At 40.4% G+C, this 21,136-nt stretch overlaps 1 protein-coding gene across 1 annotated transcript in view; it reads right to left on the bottom strand.

Moving 5' to 3' along the window:
• The window catches only part of MYT1L (myelin transcription factor 1 like), a 352,194-nt gene that overhangs the window by 128,658 nt on the left and 202,400 nt on the right, over positions 1–21,136 (bottom strand). Inside the window, exons 4-6 of the mRNA XM_067544884.1 lie at positions 15,928–15,982; positions 15,712–15,745; positions 15,351–15,413 (exon numbers count right to left, since the gene is read on the bottom strand). Of these exons, the coding sequence (XP_067400985.1) occupies positions 15,351–15,413; positions 15,712–15,745; positions 15,928–15,982 (152 nt within the window). The remainder of the gene's footprint in view (positions 1–15,350; positions 15,414–15,711; positions 15,746–15,927; positions 15,983–21,136) is intronic.

The raw sequence follows: 21,136 nt of genomic DNA, 5'->3' as shown, positions 1-21,136 counted from the left end.
CCACGTATCTCATGAAAAGGAAGGACACCAGTGCCTCCAAAGAGTCCAATTAGATTCCATCAGTTTCTACTCCAGAAAAGTGAGGATGCAACCTGACTCATATCATAATTAAGAAGAACATATACTACTGTATATAATGTGACTTATTATAGCTGACAGCAAGCTCTATTAGACTGTATAACAGTCGTCTACAGGAAATGAAAATAGTCTCCCAAGGGAGTGGAAGCACGATTTAAATGTGGCAGCTTGGCTGTGGGAGGGAAGTGGCAGTTTACCATTGAAACTCTGCTGCCAGCACACCTCCTGTGGCTAGACTTCAGAGAGAAATGCTGCAACTAGCAGTTCTGCTGCTCAATTTTAAAGGCAGCAAGAGAGAAGGGCTGGAAGGGGACAGAGGCTGGCATGGAAGAGGGCAGGAATGGGATAAGGGACTACTGGGTGAAGAAAGGGAAATGGGCACAACAGGAAGGCTAGAAGGGAGTGAGGAAGAGGAGTTAGGAGAAAGGGGACAAGAGGTAACATTTTCATAAGGGCCCATTTTCAGAAGTATTTTAGGCACTTAGGAGATGGAATCTCTGAAATTCGATGGGATTTAGCCTTCTATGTCACTTCTAAAAATGGGACCTAGGTTCCTAAGTCACATGGACACTTTTGAAAATTTTACCCAGGGAGATTATATGGGAAAAAAGATTATTTGTATCTCTTTACCCCAATAATCCCAATTATTAACATCAACATACTGTAAATGAAATAAATGGGAGTTGTGCCCATATATCTGAGGCCAATCTGAGGTCCATAGTGTGTTGGGAGTTTTGAAAGAGGGATGAGGTCCCTGCCATGCATCATTGGGAACTGGTACATATCACTGTGATGTCACTCAAAGTTATATTGCAATACAGCAGGTAGCCCTTTTCCAGTTTTGGATTCTGTGATTGTTTATTTCTGCTTTCTTATGCTACAGAACACTGGAGAGTCTTGTCGGATTCTTCAGAAGGCATTCAGAATGCTTCTGTCATCATGCTGGTTTCCTCTTTCTACATAAGTTTTCTGTAGGCATGCCATGAGACAATGGCCCAATTTACTCGGTGAAAGCTGGCACAAATCTAACTCCAGCTTGCACCAGGTTTCCATTTGGTATTTCCATAGTATTTCACGAAGACTGAAAAGATTCCTGACTAGTTACTATAAACTAACCGTGACAATTTTGAATGGTCTCGCCTGGATTGTGGTTTCTAAATCCGACAGATTGCTGTATTTTCCACTCAACAGTCAGAATTACAGTGGATAGATAATACTGAACGTTATGTCTGTTTTATGCTTTTACTTAAATACTGGCATTTTAAATAAGTGGTTCCACTTTTAGTCAATGCCATTTTAACAGTTCAGTCCTACTTCCTTCTACTTCCTTTTAATATCATAATTGCAAACAGAATGCGTGAATTCTGAGATATTACGTTAACTCTGTAGTTGGAATTTATTTTGCATTCTTTCTAAACATGATGCTTGTTTGAGAACTCTAATTCAGATTCTGATCCACTTTTTGCTGTGATCTCATTAAATCTCACCCGCTAAGCAAGGCTAGCATGGCTAACCAGACCATGTTGGTACCTGATATTTCAGTACCTTCAAGGAACACCAAGGTGATGTAGAAAGCAGCTCTGTGAGTCACAAAGTGGCATTCTTTCCTATAAGATAGTCATAGGAAGGCGCTGTGACCTTCCCCGGAGTCTGGACCCGAGGAAGGGCCGCAGCGGCCTGGCTGGATCGAAGCAGGCCCAGCAGACAAATCTGCCCGGCAACAGAGAGGTCAGGCTGTGATAGGGCCGGCAGGCCAGTCTGCCCGGCAACCAAAAGGCCGGGCAGTGATAGGACCGCCCGACCAGCCCAATCAGCAACAGCGGGGTGGGACCCCTACAGGAAGGGGCAGTATAAAAGAGAGGCCCCAGAGCTCAGTCTAGGAGAGACTGCTGTTGGAGACAGATGTGCTGCCCTGCTGGCAGAGGCCTAGGCCAGAGCAGAGCCTCCGACCAACCCCGGCCTGACCTGGAGACTGGGTGGGGCCTTCAAGGCAACCCAGCCAGAGAGACTGGGCCGAGGTACCCGAACCCCGGGACTGGACTGAGCCACCGGAGCCCCGGGACTGGGCAGAGCCCCCAGAGCAACCTGGGTGGAACATACCCCCTGAGGCTGGACGGGACCTGGAGGAGCTGCCAGCTGCTGAGCCCCCTGACCTGGGACAGGATCTGGGTGAACTGCCGGAAGCTGAGCCATTCCCCATGCCCAATGACCTAGAGGAGCTGCCCCTCGAAGAAGAGCTTCCTGCATTGCTGCCTGTGGACGAGGAGGGACTGGTGGGCTTACCCTGGACCGAGCACCTCAGCGACCCCGAGGACCTGGATGAACCAGGTACCTGGGGATACGGGGAGGAAGTGGCCCAGGGACAGCCATAGTCAGTGGCTGGGACAGGGACAAGCCCTGTCGGCGTGTTGTGGCGGGAGCCCCGCCAACTGAGTGGCAACACCTTTGCCACTACTAGGGCCCTGGGCTGGGATGCAGTGGAGACAGGTAGGACTGCGTCCCCCTCCCCCACCTTCCCTAGCCACCCTGGGAGAGCCTCCTCCTCCCTACCACTCCAGAGAGCAAACCTGCTTGCCCGCCTGCCCTGCCTGAGGGCCGGACTACGACTCGTCCGAAGATGCTATTCCCCCATTTAGGAAGGCGCTGGGGCCTTCCCTGGAGTCTGGACCCGAGGAAGGGCCGCAGTGACCGGGCTGGATTGGACGGCCCTGTAACAATAGTATTCAGCCAATTCTCTAGACAGGTATCTTTGGAGAAACATTAGAGCTGGTGTTGCTTTCTTTCAGGTGAGAGATAAAACAGAGATCCTGACTATTTTGGTTCTATAAAGCCACCATAGCATCTTTTTAAGAGTAGAAATGTTAATTATAGGGCCCTGACCGAATTTTAAACTCATGTAATTAAATTTTGTCTGCTACAGAATTATTCTTGCAGTTTCAATGAGGTAAGTTCTTTTTCACTTCCTGTCTTAAACTGTCGTGTTGTGTTGATCTGCACTTTTAAACTGCTGCTTTGTCCCAATCCAGAAGTGATTGCATTACAGTATACCCGTTTATCTACTGTACCTAACATTGCAAAATTGTTGTTAGACTTAAATTACTTACTCTTTGTGAAGAGCTTTGAGAGCCACTGATGAAAAAGCAACATAACTGTGAAACAGTATTATTGTAACATGTTTTCTCAAAAGCATTCACCAAAAGGTTTTAAGATCTGGCTACTTATAACTTGGTATTTCATTATATACTCTTAGAAAAAAGGATGGGGCAATAGGCCAGTGCTCTGGCTAATAGGTTTCAAGTAAATTATTCAGAAAGCTGATTAACAATATGCAAATATCTAGAACTAGAATTGAGGGTATTTGTGGGTATATGGTATACCTATTTTCGGAGCAAGTAAGCGCATTTTGCTGGCCTTTCTCCCAAAATAAGCATTAGGGGCCTATCAGAGCCAGCAGGCCCAAGACTGAAGGTGTAGTTTGCTGAGTAGGGGGCATAAGGCATCCGTTTCAAACAATTGCAGCACTCTCATCAGCAGAGAGAGACTCTAGCAAAGCCAATCACTAGGACATGTCACCACTTAGATACAGACACCTGTCCCATGCAGTGAGGGAGCCACTGCTTCCAAGCCCCATGACAGCACAAAGGGTTACCATTTTCCCCGGGCACAAACTTACTAAAGGCAGCATGTTGCCTATCGAGAATAAAAGGAGGTGGCAGGCATTTTAAAAGAGGGCAATTCTTTGTGGAATTTTTTGAAGAACGTTCTTCAATCCTTGGTGAAGAAAAAACTTCAGTTGTAAAGTATAATGGGGGAAATAGCCATTAATTATTTTAAGAAAACCTTCCAGTGTAGCCTATGCATGTCAGTAAGTGCTGTCATTTTGAGGAAGATACATTGTATTTGTTATACATCAGAAAGTTGTTGAATCTCTGCTTTAAGTGCAAAAGTCAGCTCAGCCTTAACTATTAACAGTGACAGGTCCTCAAAGAAGGAATCACAACCAGCACGTCCATAATGAACGTTGGTCAGGGAGGACCAGCTGCCGTGTTAAATATCATAGCATTACAGCACATACACCATAACAAGTAGTCATTTGCTAGTCACGCTGCTATTTGCGCTAGAACACATTTTTAATAAACGAGTAGGAAGGATGGCCTAGGGCACAAGGCACCGGACTGGGATTCAGGAGACAAAGATTCAATTTTTAGCTCAGACAAATTTCCTGTACGGTGATGGGCGAATCATAGAAGATTAGAGATGGAAGGGAACTCAGGAGGTCATCTAGCCCAACCCCTGCTCAAAGCAGGACCAACCCCAACTAAATCATCTCAGCCAGGGCTTTGTCAAGCCAGGCCTTAAAAACCTGATGGAGATTCCACTATCTCCCTTGGTAACCCATTCCAGTGCTTCACCATCCTCCTAGTGAAAAAGATTTTCCTAATATCCAATCTAGACCTCCTCAACTGCAACTTGAGACCATTGCTCATTGTTTTGTCTTCTGCCACCACTGAGAACAGCCTAACTCCATCTTCTGTGGAACCCCCTTCAGGTAGTTGAAGGATGCTGTCAGATCCCTCCTCACTCTTCTCTTCTGCAGATTAAATAAACCCAGTTCCCTCAGCCTCTCCTCATAAATCGTATGCCCAAATCCCCTAATCATTTAATTCTCCTCCTCTGGACTCTCCAATTTGTCCACATCCTTTCTGTAGTGGGGGGCCCAAACTGCACACAATACTCCAGATGGGGCCTCACCAGTGCTGAATAGAGGGGAATAATCACTTTCCCCAAGCTGCTGCATTGCGTCTATTAATGCAGCCCAAAATGCTGTTAGCCTTCTTGGCAACAAGGGCACACTGTTGGCTCATACCCGGCTTTTTGTCCACTGTAATCCGCAGGTCCTTTTCTGCAGAACTGCTGCTTAGTCAGTAGCAGTGCATGGGATTCTTCCATCCTAAATGAAGGATTCTGCACTTGTTTTTGTCATCAGATTCCTTTGGCCCACTCCTATAATTTGTCTAGGTCACTCTGTATCCTATTCCTATCCTCCAGCGTATCTATCAGTCCCCTCAGCTTAGTGTCATTGGCGAACTTGCTGACGGTACAATCCACCCCATTATCCAGATCATTAATCAAGATGTTGAACAAAACCAGCCCCTGCCCTGAACCCTGGGGCACTCCGCTTGATACTAGCTTCCAACTAGACATCAAGCTGTTGATCACTGCCCGTTGAGTCCGATGATCTAGCCAGCTTTCTATCCATCTTATAGTCCATTTATCCAACCCACACTTCTTTAACTTGCTGGCAAGAATACTGTGGGAGACTGTATCAAAAGCTTTGCTAAAGTCACAACCAGTGCTTTTCCCACTTTCACAGATCCAGTTATCTCATCATAGAAAGCAATCAAGTCAGGTATGACTTTCCCTTGGTGAATCCGTGTTGACTGTTCCTGATCACCTTCCTCTCCTCCACATGCTTCAAAATGGATTCCTTGAGGACCAGCTCCATGATTTTTCCAGGGACTGAGGTGAGGCTGACTGGTCTATAGTTCCCTGGATCCACCTTTTTCCCTTTTTTAAAGATGGACACTATATTTGCCTTTTTCTAATTGTCCAGGACCTCCCCCAATCCCCATGAGTTTTCAAAGATAACAGCCAATGGCTCTGCAATCACATCAGCCAACTCCCTCAACACCTTTGGATGCATTGCATCTGGCCCTATGGATTTGTGCATTTCCAGATTTTCTAAATAGTCCTGAACCTGTTCTTTTACCACTGAGGGCTGCTCACCTCCTCTCCATGCTGTGCTGCCGAGTTTGGGAGCTGACCTTGTCTTTGAAGACAGAGGCAAAAGAAGCATTGAGTATTTGAGCTTTTTCCACATCTCTCACTAAGTCATATCTGTACCTATAAAATGGGGATAATGTTTCCCTACCTGACAGAGGTGTTGTGAGGATAAAATTAATTCTTGATTTTACCTAGATAGGTAGATAAATATAACTGGTGGATTCCCTTCACACGATCTTGCAAGTACCCAGATAGAGAAACAGCATTAGTTTCCCACACCCCACCCAATGAGTATTTTAAATACATTTACTAATAGTGTTGAAAACTGTGCCAATACCTGCAGACCTGAAACTAGCAACAGCACTAGGAACAAACTGGTGAGAATTATGTATTTATTATTCATATTACTGTAGCACCTACGATGCTATCATGAACAAGGACCATGATGCTAGATGTTGTACAAATACAGAACAAAAAACAGTCCTTGTCCCAAAGAGCTTAAAAATCTAAACAATGACTGCATATCCTGTACTGGCAAAATATGCTTTACTGTATTACAAAATATACAAAATATATTGCACAGAATTGATTTAGGACCTGGTCCTTCAAATACACACAACTAACTTCAGTCCCAATAGTACTATCACTGAGTACTGTATTAGATCTTTTATAATACTGTACAACAGTTGGCCAATACAGTATGAGAGAGAGGTGAGTGCAGGATCAGTTGGGCAACCAGGAAACTAGCTAACCCAATGTGACTACTCATCTGGCTAAAGTTACTCAGTTGCTTATGGGATCGTGCCCTTCAGTTGTACAGTGCCAAATCAGCTCTTCATGAACTGCCTATCCACTTGGCATTTGGTTCAGCACTGGATTTTATTATTGTCATTGAAGATGGCTCTAAATCAACCAATCCCTCCATTGTCCTAAACTGACACCGCTAGAAGCAGCACTTCATACGAGCTCCTAATCAGAAGTGATGTCTGTGGAAGGGCTGTCTCAATTTATTGAAGAACTTCAATAAAAGGTTTTAAAGAAACATCATACTGGGTTCTTTTGTTTGTTTTGTTTTTAAAGAAAAACCTATTCTTTATCCTCTTATTCCTTACAGCCTTTGTTTTACTCCTCTACTTCTTTACCTATTCCCTTCCCTTCTCTTCTCTTTCATTTCTCCCTGTACCCCCCCCATTTGCTTTTGTCTAGTAGTATGGTCTATCAGTAAGATTAGGGGGAACTGAGAGTCAGGTCTCCTGGCTTCTGTTCTCAGATCAGATACTATACAGATGTCAGATACTATAGTGATCAGCATGGGAGAAAGACATATAACAACAAAATTCTTAATTTCCTGTCTTCCCTGCTACTTTCTTCTCTCACACTTCTGCCACAGGTCTTATGCATTTCACTAAGAAGTGAACTGGGATTCCAACTGGCTATAAGAATGAATTAAGGGAATATAGAACACTGATTTCTATGATGCTATGACTCACAAGAATTCAGTATCGTCCATGAAAAAAATTCTTCCAAGACATTCACCTTCATTCATACTTTGGCAAGAGTATATATGCAACTCTTTGGAAAGACATGCAGTTACAAACAGTGCATATGTATCAAGACTAACTTTACACAACACCAACATCCATAATAAAGTTGTTATTAAAATGCACAGTATTGAATAGTGAGGTGTCAGATATTCCTAGCTTACTAAACCTCAGTAATTATAATAAGGCTTTAGTACAAAGCGGAGACTTAGTAGTAGTTCTATATATCCAAATTAGGAAAAATTCAGTCACTTCTAAATATAAATTCACCCTTCATTATAAATCATTTGAATTCTGCCTAATCCTCCAGGTAGAGAGCTTGATCCAAAGCCCAATTAAGTTAAAGAACAGACTCTCATTGACTTCAATAGGCACGGGATCAGGCCTTTAGTTATTTATGTATAAGTAGGTAAATACTAGAGACAAAATTGGAAGTATAGTACATAATAATAATTTCTTATATAGTGTTTGTTATACATACATCTCAGAACATTTTTCCAAAGGAGAATAAGTGTCATTATTTCCCTTTTACAGATAGGGAAAGTGAGGCACATGGAAATGGAATGCCTTGCCCAACCTGTAAGAATCACCCCTGTGGCACTTTTTCTCCGCCAGTTTGAGAAGTAGAAACCCTCTACTTTAAATTTACCCTCAAACCATCTATTTCTATCGTAAGAGCACATTATACTTTCAACCACGCTACCAGACCAGCCATTCCAAAATGAATTTCCTTGCAGTGGCCTCTTGGGGAAATTATTTCCCCAGTATTACAGTATGTTCTTTCTTTTATTCCCTGTCCTTACTCTCCTCTCAGTCCTCATTTATTCAGTGTCTGACAGCAACACCTCCACACAGACCTATCCACGGCAGATACTGTGGCTGCAAGTGAAGTGCTGAATGAGAAATATGCCCGGCACCTGCCATTTGAAAGAAAATGAGCATATCATCTCAATAACACACACTGTACCAGCCCAGGGACTTATTGCAGATCCTACTCCCAAATCTGCTGTTTGTTGTCACTGCACAGATGGGTCAGCACCCTCTGATAGCCTGCCTTTGAATTTTCTCTCCTTTATTAAGCTACTACTCCTGGCACATCAAGATCCTGAAACTTGTTCTCTACTGAGATTGCTATTCCCATCCCAGATGGTGGTAGGAGGAATTGAACTGTAGTTCCTTTGTGTAGTAAGCCCTAGATAATAGCCACCAGCATGCAGAACCACATACTGATTTCTGGGGTACATTTTGTTAATGTTTCAGACCCAAGTTCATACCTTTTTAATCGTTAATCAACAATTTAGAGAAAGTGTATATTGCTGAATCCAGACAGCAGCCAATACAGATCTCTAATACATTATGAATTCCCTGTCAGTACATTTATTTGTTGTTTGAAGTGTTCCTTTTGAAAATCCCTGTGCTCTTTCATTTACAACTGAAAATTAGCTGAAGAAAATATTTAACTGGATTTAACAAAGTACTGGTTCTGTTTATTAAAACATATTTAAAAATCCCTGAGTAATGAATTACACATTATATAAAATATTTTTAAAGTATAGTTCTTGTCATTTACCACAAATTTAACAAAATATTTAGCAAATATATCACTAAATAAAATAGAAAGGCACAGTTTACTCAGTGCCGATGTACAGTTTTTCCTTAGGAAAACATCCAGTTGTTCATTTTATCATTATTGTAATAGTATAATAAAAGTTGGCTATTAGCTTAGAGAGAAACGAAGATACAATTTGTCTTTATTTCCAGCATTCACTGGGATTTTTCACAGTGGCGTAAAAATAAGAAAGACCTCACTGTTCTGTGCTTAGGCTTTTATACTTTACACAAATGCATCAATGGACCTCGATTTTTGCACACTGTGCAAGCATGCTCTGCTATCAAATTAACATTAAAATATGTATGTCCTGACTTCTGATTTATGATATCATTGACAAATGGTAAAAAGGACAGGCATGCCATAAAGTTTATGGATGGAGTGATGGCATGCACAATGATGTCTCATAAAGAATAAAGGGGGGGAAGTTATTTATTCTTGTGGATTCAAGAACTAAAATACAGATAGATGGCTGCGTGCACAGAATTTTTCATAAATATCCCACAGTGCACCCTGTTGTACAGCAGCCATACATTAATTAGAGCATTCAGCAGGCACTGCAATGTGTTACACTCACCCAAGTGAATCTTCATTTTTCACATGCAGGGCCTTACTAATTAAAATCAGCTTTGCAATTAAATGTGGAAAATTGTGTTAAACTTTCATGCGTGGTTTAGAAAAAAAATGTATTTATTTTTAGTTTATATTATTTTGATGCAAATGAATTTTCCATCAAAGTGAAACCAGTAAAAGGGAGGTATGAGGATTTCTCTTTTTTTGTATTATAGATGCTCCTCTCAGTTGCAAGTTGCAATGCTCCACTATCTCTCTGCCAGTACCTGGCTCTGTTCCAATGCTTTTAGTGAGTGCTATCTGTCAAGGCATGAATAATACAGCCCCTAGGCTGTCGGCAGAATCCAAATGAGGCATACATCAGGAAGCAAGCACTCGACTTTAGCTCCAGAACATGCTCCTGTGAAGACAGGCAATTATTCACCCACGGCTGCAGCCATGGCAATCAAACTGGTGGGTGAAAAGGTATATGAAATGAAAAAAATTGAATAAGAAATATGGCAAAACAAGCCAGAGAAAATTCAATAATTTTCTAATAGAGAGATATTTGAGTCTTTTAATTTTCAAGTTTGGAGTTTGAATTATTTTTTTCAGTCTGTTCTAAAATGGGCAGGACTAAAACAGAGTATATAATACCAAAACAATAATAGTGTGATTTTTTTTTAAATCTAGAGAGCATTGCTAATTGTAAGGTATATATATATATTTTAAAAAAAAATTTCTATGTCAAGTAACAGATCTAATCCTTCAAAAATTAAAATGATCACAGCGAGACTCTAATTTCATAGATGCTAAGGAATAGAGACAGTATACAGAGGCAATAAAACAGGTTAATATCAAATAACACTTTGGTAGGAAGTCACAAAGCAAAATACTTTTATAGAGTTGGTAATGAGTAATATATTATAGATCCAAATATTATTTGTGTCCCCTTCCCACTTTTGTGATACTTATTTGCTTCTGCAAAAGGCTGCGTTAATATTACATGGAGAAAAAAAGGGGCGGGGAGGTGTAAGTATACTTCTAATATGAACTTGACAAAGAAAACGCAGGATACTTGTCTGGATGAAATGTTAAGGTTTGTTCTTCTATGTCAGCCACATGCTCCTTTTTCAGCAATCAAACTGCAACACAGTACTACAGTTAGGGACCCATCAATATTTCCATTTTAAATCTGAAGTATTTATGAATCAAGCTCAAAAATTCACTCTGCACTGAAACTTAATTTGCATGGTCTTAGACTAGGAATGTTTTCCCCCCCTTACCAGTGTCCCATACAATGGTTTCTGCTGGTTTCAGTTATATATATATATATAAATACTACTCCACCAGTTTAAGGTTGTTTTATGCTCATATTTGTTAAAAATGGCTTTCATTTTGAAGCATGTAGTATTTGGCAAGTGATCAGTCCATAATAGAACCCAAGTGCTTCTGTTATTCGAGGAGGGGGGGTGGAATTAAAGAACCATGTTATGGAGGTTTTAAAATAGGCCATTCCTCGAACTTAGTCTTTTTTAATGGAATCTAGTTAGAGTTTTATGATGTGTCTAAATACGTATTTACATGATAGACCATATCCATCTATTGCATAAATAATATGCATTTTAATACAAATTCTAAATGCATAGCAACACAGTAGGCTTTCATACTTCCAAAGCTGCCATTCACATCTCCTGGAGAAATAACAGAGGCCACAATTTGCTCTCAGTCATACAGGTGGAACGATAGGAGATGTGCCTGCATAACTAAGAGAAGAATTTGGACTTATGCCTTTTAATTTATTATTGTATATAAAAGGGCCAGATCCTGCTGCTATTAAAATCAATGGTAAAATTCCCATTAAGCTTACTGGAAGCAGGATTGAACCCAGGGATGTCTTCAGGTATTTAGCTTACAAAGGCAAAGAGCCAGTCATGCAAACACACGAATTATTTTACCATTGTGAGTAGTCTTATTGTACTCAGTTGAACTACTCACATGCAAAAGTGTTTGCAGAATCAGGACCCATAAGCACTCCTTTAAAGTCACTATTATATCAAACAATAATTAATAATTTTTCAAAGTATCTAATTAGCATGCATGGTTAAACAACAGTCCAAAGTAGACCTGAAGGCCATCAAGTAAATACTGTGCCAAGTAAGCAATCCAGGCAACATGGACCAGTGACTCTGGACTGGGTCTCAGGAGACTTGGGTTTTATTCCTAGCTCTGCTACTGACTTACCGTGTGACCTTAGGCAAGTCACTTCAACTCTCTATGTCTCTGATTCCCCTCCCACTCATTGTCTGTCCTGTTGCTTTGTAGGGTCTGATACTGCAAAGGTTTATGCACATGTTCAACTTTATGCACTGTGAGTAGTGTCAGCGGCTTCAATGATACTTAGAGTTAAACATATGCATAAGTCTTTACAGTACCAGGGTCTCAGACTATAAACTCTTCAAGGTAGGAATTGCCTTTTATTGTGTATGGTTTCTGGCACAACAGGGCCCAAATCTTGTTTGGGATTTTTAGCTGTTACTGTTATATAAATAATAACAAGATGAGTGAATTCTGCTCTAAGTTACACAGGTATAGCCTCTCATGCAGTCATGCTGCATGTATAATTTCGGAGTAGAATTTAGCCCAGTGACTCATAAAAATAACATATTTGCATGAATCAGCACAATCAACTGTTACCATTTATTAGGTCAATTTCAGAATTGGCCCCAATGCAACAATTTGATTCAGGCAGAGGAATCCCTCTGACTGTACCAAGCCCCATTTATTCACACAGATACAAGGATCCCCCAATGGTGACACAATTGCAGGATAGGAGCCTGGATTTGTAGGGACTGGGGTTATTTTTTATTAGTATTAAACGAAAACCAGGGGGATAAAACACCCTGAGGAATTTAAACCCAGAAAAACTAAAGCTGTAAACACTGCTTTACCTTCCACCTTGGTATATTCCCACCAAAACAATGTCAGCCCAAAGATTTGTCTTACATTTGAATGTATTTACTTTGTGGATTTAAATTAAATATATCAGAGTGATGGGCACCATGTGAAGCCATAGTTGTATTAGCTGGATAAAATTATGTCACAGGTCATTTGTTAAGGGAAAAAGTTCTGAAATCCCCAAGAATTCAAGAGATCACAGGAAGGAAAAAAAAATCACAAAATGCTGTAGAACTATTAATCTATTTCCTAGCTGAAGCAAATATCTTTCATTCATAATAATGAGCTGGTCTGTTATTTGTGAATGGAAAGGTCATAACCTCATTAAACTCCACTATGTAAGGCTAAATGAAATTGAGTTAGGTTTCACTTGAGATATACAAATCTCTTGAACACAAGGAATTTTTAAGACTGTTTGATTTTCTTTTACATAAAATGTTTTTTTCTCACCCTTCTCCCTTTCTTCAACCCCTACCTGGATAACAACCAAGATTAGGAGGGCTTTTTTTAAAAAACAAGAACAATATTTTCAAAATTATTTCAATCATTTATTGATAAGATTTGATAGAATAAAACTGATCTTTTCCAAACCAAAAACTATGTTGTGAATCCCAACAAAAAACAGGCTTCCTAATCAAATTAATAAGAGATCTGCTAGTTGAATATAATCTGAGTAGTGGATTGACAGTCTGGATGTCAAAAAAAAAAAAAAAAAAAAAAAGACATTTTTTAGCAAATAGAAAAAAGAGTTTTTGATACGTTTCCAATTTTTCTGCTTTGTAAGTCCTCCCCAAAATTTCATTTAATTAGCAGCTCTGAGATTCAGTCTGTTCATGTATTGACACACCAGAATCATGTCAAGGAAGCAAAATCCAGAATTAAAATCTCAAAACTGTACCTAATCTTATCCAGCTTTACAGCTATTCCCTGTTCTTTCCATCTAAAAAAGGATTATAGTACACACACACAGAGCAAAGGTACAGCAATTCAGAAGAGACTGCTGTGACTGTTCAAACCAAATTTCATTTGGAAATTGTTTCCTTAGTTTGGTTTCAGGAATCATGCTTTTGAAAACTGCATCCAAATCGCATGAAAGGCAATTAAGTGCACCCAGTTAAATTTTGTATCCTTCATTTCCTGTGGAGCACATTATAACTTTATTATTTAACTATTTGCTCATGGAATTTCTGAAGAAAAATAGGATATGGTGTCATTCATTAATCACTGATGAGACTTGTAGTTAAATGAAAAAAATGAACAAAAGAAATAATATGCTTTGAAACTGGAAGTCCTAAATAGTCTTAAGGAAAGTGATTTTTAATATTTCTGCTAAATTACCCAAATCTTTGATATAACTGGAAGACAGCAGGATTAGGGCGAGAAATTTGAATATGCTAAATAAAGAAAATCAAAATGGTTAACTTTTCCTTTAAAACAGCATTTAAAAGAATTTTTACAGCGTGTTTATCACTTTTTTGCATTAATTTTAATATTTGTGTGGATTTAACTCCAAAACTTACAAGTCTTTGAAAAGAAACTAGATGTACATAAGATAATAGAATAGATTTATACATCTACTTCACACCTTTGGTTCAATGATGAAATTAGTTGCTATTTCAGTTTAAGTGGACATATGTATTTATTACAAAATAGCCGCTGAAATTGGCATGAAATGTTTATTTTTTAAATCACAATAGTTTCTTTAAAACCTGAAAACAATACTATTTTAAATAATCAATAATGAAAAAATTACAAAAGTTTAGAAAAATTTCGTATTAGATTAAAGCACTTGTTCCAGGCTCAGTAGAGAGATGGCCAAAATGTCAGCCATTTTCTCTTATACATTGGTTGTCATATGAAACCAGTTAAATAAAATGTACTGCATGTATAAGAAAAACTGATTTATTTCAAAAGGTTAGTTAGTAAAGGGTACATTTTCACAATGTTGTACAAGAAATGCTTGAACAAAGTGCATAAAAAACTAAAGTTGTTTATCTGCATGTCCCACATATTATTTTGAACATTTATATTGCAAATATAGCAATATAAAGATTAAATTCTAAATGACTTTCAGAAACAGGTATATATAATGCAATCCTGCCCTGACGTATTATTAGCAATAAATAGCTAAACACCTTCTCCTTCTGGAGATCTCTCCACTCATAGTTTAGGAACTGAAGTAACAGTATTTATGGCTATAGTTAATTATCTGAATTTCCAAGTCTTATTATCAAGGATCTGTCCTAGACTTTGCCCTTTGAATCTAACCTCATCATTGAGCTCTCTGTGCTCAAAAGCATACGTGTTTGTTCCAGTTATGAACTACATTAAATGATGGAAGTCATGCTGGCACCAAAATGTCAATAAGGTCAAATTTTAATTTGCCAAACATGATCTACAGAACTGCATACAAAAACTGAGAGAAGACAGGAAGCAGACAAAAGTGTTCTCAGCAAAACAATGTTATAGATTTTGCAAGACATTCAAGGTTATCACCTACATGATAAGGGTACATATAGAATTGTGGTAAGTTTGCTAAGAGAGTTTGGGACTTGTCCTCATTTGGATTGTTTTAGTTTTTAATTTATATTGTGCTTAAGTGTGATAGAAATTTTAAATGTTTTGAGAAACATAACAAATTATATATATAAAAAGATAGAAATTAGTTAGAAAAAAAGAAAGAGGAAAAGAAAAAATGTATGAAACTGAATGGCTTCTAGAATATCCAATCCCTAATTTTTATCATTGGTTGGGTCATTAGCAAGGTCAAGTCAGATATCTTGTTTATCAAATCTCTTCACTGAGTTACATAAAATTACAGATATTACCTTCTGTGTCTTGCATATTTGCCACTAACATGACCACTGCCATCACAGCCAGGAGTAGGACAGCTGCAAAAAGGAAAGAATTAATTATATAGATGCTGGTATGCTGCAGGAAGATTATACTAAAAGCAGAGAGTAGATATTACAGAGATGGAGGGCAACAAAGACAGAAAGAGAGAAATCAAATAACTGAAGGGAAAAAAGAGGGGATGCTTTTTATTAGCAAGTCTCAGGGGAATTAATTTCATCAGTGCAGCAGGGCATGAGCAAACCACCAATGAACTAGAAAGTGCATTATACCCATTAAAAGGCATGAATTTTCTAAATTGCTAATGGGGATACATTTTACACTCAGAGCACTAACCTGAACAGCTCTTGTATGGCTGGTTCCACGGGAACTGCAGAGAGATTGAAAATATATAAAAATTTATCATCTATTACAAGTACCCTTCTTCTACAGAAAATTACCAAAAAGGTTGTGTAAAAGCAAGGGTCAGAATGAATCGTGCAAAGAGATTCTGGAGGATGAAGGTCACCCTGAGTGGGGGCCTTGAGTGATTTACTGAAGCAAGAGACGTACCTCGAACACCTTTGGAGCGCGTGCGATGGCGCTTCTCGTCTGCATCCACCTCCATCTGGGAATAGATTAGCAGGCAGTCAATGTTCTTATCCTGCATGCACAGACTATCAATGCACAGACTGATAAAGTCTCTCACACAATTTATTGGCAATATTCTAATTCCATTTTATCCTGTAAGGGAAATTGCACTTTAAAAAGGATTTTTAGGATCCCTATACTTGTTTAAAAACAGAAATCACATGGTGATTTTTGCTTTAATCAGTCTGCTTGCATGCCCTTTTTCATAATAGATTTTGTAAAACTGTAAGAGCAATAAATGTCCCCTATTTTTTAAAGGATTTTCTTGAGATGAAACCCAGGTTACTTGGATATATTTCTGCAACAAGAATATAATAGATTTCTATATAGTTTGAAACTAAGGTCATGTAGCCCCATTACATAGGTTGCCTTGTTACAAGTAGCTTTAGAGTGGATAAATAGTCAGGGAATGAGAGAGAGGAAAAGAGAATGAGATGAGGACAAAGAGACATGATTAGGGATTCATAGGTCTGCCTTATTTACTATTTAATATGAGAGGAACAATGCAGTTAAGGTAATACCTTTCATTGGACCAACTTATGTTGGTGGGAGGAACAAGCTTGTGAACTACACAGAGTTCTTCTCCAAGTCTCTGAAGCTCAAAAGATTATATTTTCCACCAACAGACGTTGGTTTAATAAAATATACTACTTCACTCACCTTGTCTCTCTCATAACTGGGACCAACATGGCTACAACAACACCACAAACAACTACTGAATATGTAATTTGTCTTTTCTTGATGTATCCTGTTGATTAGGTAAATATGATCAAGTCTAAATAAAGTGCTTAATTTTATCTCTCTCTTTATTTTATAAATAACACTCCCATCCGGGATGATTAATTATGCAATAGTAAATATTCTGGCCTTCTTATGTCTTTACTGGTCAGATAGAGGGTTTCCCATAAGATCTGAGCTGAAATCATAAAGAGTGACCTATGTCAGTTTCACTATGCTTGTGTGGCTTTTCCTAATCCTTCCATGCTCCAAATAGCATCTGACCCAACACATCTGCATTGGTCCCAATGGGTCTTCAAAAGGGCACACAGTCCAGTCTAAAAGTCATTTTAATCTTCTTGGTCACAAATGCAGATTTTACTGGAATTTGTTGAAACAAAGGTCATAACAGAGAAAAATATATTCCATCCCTTAGGTGCAATGTCTGGTGCAGCAGCCTCCTCCGATGTAGAGATACTTGGTACTAAGATGGAGTGACCCAGGTAGGTCCACACATATAGGAGTGCTATTGTAAAAATCACAAAAGCAAAGATTAGCAATCAGAAGCACCAAAGTGAATACGGACAACCCCTAGGGGTTTGTTTTCTAAAGACCACACAAAATCAGTTGTCAGTTTATGGTAGTACTTTTGGACTAACACCTGGTATTGCTGGTCTCAACTATTTTATGCAAAAGCATAGGGATTTGTACCCACAGTCTTCTCACTAAGGCTCAGATATAACCAAAGATTACCTTTAAATCTGAAAAACACAGAAACACAGACTCATGTGACTTGCAATTAATCCTCTACAAAGGATGACTATCCTAACAGCCAACTCTACTACCTGCTGTAGAAGATTATTAGTATTATTTATTTGTATTACCATACCACCTAGGAGACCATTGTGCTAGGCACTGCACACAGAACAAAAAGTGAGTCCGCACCCTGAACAGATTACAAATTAAATAGACAAGACAGGCACACAGGAAGGGAGAAGGGTTAGAATACAAAAGCAGAGTGAAAAATGTGATTGCAGCAAATGTCATGGTGGTTCCATGACTTTTTGAGGGGAGGGGCTAGTTAGGAATGGATAATCTTAAAGGAGAGGGAGAGGGGACTCTGAAGGGAAAGGGCATGTGGGGGACAGGGAAGGGGGAGGAGGAGGTAAGATGAGTGATGCTGGAAAGAAAAGACTGTGTGGGGTGGGGAAGGCAGAGGGTTGGAGCAAACAGCCATTCAGCACAGGGCAAAGGAAGTCCACTCAAAACTGCAGAAAGTTCTCCAAAGGATCAAAAGACCCCCATTTTGGCTGCTTCTGTCCCTACCAGATGGAGTCTTTGACTGGCTCCTCTTTGCAGCTTTCTCCTGACCCCACAAGGCAGGGATAGGAGAGACACCACCTGAGTCCCAGTCTCCCCGATTTGGGGGAGTTGCCCCTGCACAGTTCTGGGTCTAGAATGGGTCCATAGGGGAGGGATGGCTCCAGCTGGGCCCCATTTCCCTCTTCCTGCCCCCAGTGAAGCAGTCCCTGCTTTGGCTGCTTCTGCCCCCCACTGGCTTGAGTCTCTGGATGAGATGACGGCAATCAGCATCTGACACTGGGCTAGGTCACTCCCTCCTGCGGTAAAACCCATAGAAAGTATCTCATGAGCAGGAAAACTCAGTGAGGATCCATTTATGGAGCTTACCACAATCATTTTACCTGGAGAAGACTGCTCCTGCACTAAGTAGGATAGAGGTGGCCAAACCATGGCTCACAAGCCACATGCAGCTCTTTGACAGCTCAAGGGCCACGCACGGAGCTCCCCATGTCCCCCCCCCCCCATTCTCTACCTAGCAGCCTGGGGGGGCAAGTCTCGGGGATTCTGCCCTGTGATGGGAAGGGGGTCTCAGGGGTTTCTACCTTGTGGGAGGGGCCTGCCAGTGTTTGGGGCTTCAGTGGAAACCCCAAGCCCTGGCAGGCATCTCCCCTGGGGCAGAAGCCCCAAGCCTCAAGCCCTGGCAGTTGCTTCTCATGGGGTGAAGCCCCCAAACTCCCCTCCTCATCACAGGACAGAACACTTATGACCAGGGCCCCCACAGGGTACACTTTACTGGGGCCCAGAGGCCCTGGGGGGCCTGGCCCAGGTTGCAACCCCCATTACCATGAGGAAAAAATTGAGGCTAAATTGTAGATCATGCCTGAGGATATTTATAGAAATTTATTTCCCTGTATCTATGTATCTATTGTCCAGATCTTGTGAGATTTGCTGGAGCCAGTCAGAAGCAGTGTTAGAGCAGCCTCAAGCAACATTCTGAACAGTGAGTTGCTGGGCCTGCTGGCCCAGCCCAGGCCCTTCTCTAGAGTAGAGAGTGTGTGTGCTTGTGCAGTAAAACTAAGACTTGTCGTTTGAGACTGAGAGACAGAGAGATTTGTGCTCCTCTCTCTGACATGGTCTATCATATCAAGAACTACCAGTCCCAGAGTTGCTTGTGCATAGGCAGGAGGGAGGGACAGCTGATGGGAGGGGCAAAGCAAAGCACCATAAGACAGTGGGAGCCAGTGCTGCTGCTTCTTCTGGTAGGATTTGCAGGCCCAAAATATATGTGAGTAAGTGTCTAATTCACTCACAGTCACACATGGTGGCTATAAATACAAATCAGGCAGCCAGAAAAATAAGGAAGTTAAGAAAAGAAGCTAAAGGACACCAATCTATCCTCCAGTTTTTCAAATCAGACAAGGCCTTTCTGCAGTCAGGCAATATACTAACTAGGGAAGCAGATGAACAAAATCAAGACATTGACAGGATATAATACCTTTATAATTACCAAAAACTTACAAAATAGTTAGCAAACTTGTAGGACTCTCAGGCTGCGTGTTATGTTAAACAGAAATAGCAAAGGGTGGGGGGGGGGGGTAATTTATAGAAATGTAAAATATGTAACAATAATTTCAGAATTCAAACTTTTTTCATGGCTCATGAGATTGTATGTATGGGATGAGGGATTGTGGTATGTGTGTGGGAGGGGGCCCGTGTTAGAAGTTTGTATTGGGCCCAAAAAATTATGCTTGGGCCCTGCTTCCAACCCAGATGGAGACCCACAAGGCCACTAGCTCTAGCAATAATTAGCTGTGAAACAGTAAGTAGTATGTTAATATTTTAAAAATGCATGTATAAAGGTTGTGCGTGTCTTGCGGCTCTCAAACTTCTCAAGGTTATCATATGTGGCTCCAACGCTCAGCAAGTTTGGCAACTCCTGGAATCGGACATGGAGCCCACCCAGAAACTGGGATCTATGGAAGGGACATTCATAAATGGATCCTCACTGCTCTATAACTCTGCTGCACCTTTCATTCCTGGTTTGCTCCTCTAGTCCCAGGCAGTGTGGTTCAATACATCCATGTAAACTAGCTACTGCCTTTGCCATGCCATAGCATATTTCAAAAATCCATTACATGTGCCATATTCTTTTCACTTCACTGACAAGAAAGCAACCTGTGTGGTATATAACATGTTTGGAAAACATTAGTTGTTGTGATTGTAGCCTGATAACAGAGTCATAAACGTGCTTCAGATAGTGTTAATCCCAGTTAGGATATTCTGTATAAATTTAGTTGTGGGGCAAGTAAGAGATGGGCCTGCCCATGTTTGCCAACCAAATTAGGTACCTTGATTCAAGAAACCCATGTGTATCTCTAACCTCAGACATAGCTGCATATCTAATCACACTACTAGCTGAAGAGGGGGACCAAAAATTTGGGTCTCGATAGGTGAGATCCACAATACTCAGATCCAAAGAGGACTTGAAATGAAATCCAATGTATTTACACATGCACCCATAGTTCTCCCTGAAATGAAGATTTTACTTTCAAGCCCAAATTGTGATCCCACCCCACTGCAGGAACCTTATGTCTGATGACACAGGAACTGATGCATGGGGGGAGGAGGCAGACTGAGTTATGGAGGACCAATAGGAGCAGATTTTTGATATCCCACACCCCAATAACATGCCTAGACCACTGCCTGCAGCTGGAATACCAATTGCTATGCTTATTCCGGAAAGCAGCTAAAAGGAGGCCTTTCTGAAACCTTAGCAAAACGAACAGAACAGAGAAGAAGGGGGAAGTGAGTGACCTCGAGGAGTAAACATGACCCTGTGCCCTCCTGACTTGAGTTGTTTTTTCCAAAGCATGTGGTTTTGCAATATGGAAAGTCTGGCAATAGTTAACTATTGCTATGTGAAATACATCTGGTTAACTGATGGAAAATTCCCCACCTGACAGGCTGGAAACCTCTACACTACAGGCTGGAAATATCCACACTTCACTTAGCTTCTGCTCATCTGTGTTTTTTTTTTTTTAAATTAACAAGCAATGTATTACTAACAAACTGGGTATAAAAAGAGGGAGAAATCTAAACTCGGTGGACACTT

The sequence above is a fragment of the Emydura macquarii genome, unplaced genomic scaffold (assembly GCF_026122565.2).
Source record: "Emydura macquarii macquarii isolate MOO-44397 ecotype Brisbane River unplaced genomic scaffold, CSIRO-AGI_Emac_v2 contig_1027, whole genome shotgun sequence".
Classification (NCBI taxonomy): domain Eukaryota; kingdom Metazoa; phylum Chordata; order Testudines; family Chelidae; genus Emydura; species Emydura macquarii.
Note: the sequence above shows the minus strand (reverse complement) of the source record. Positions and strands in the feature narration are given on the sequence as shown.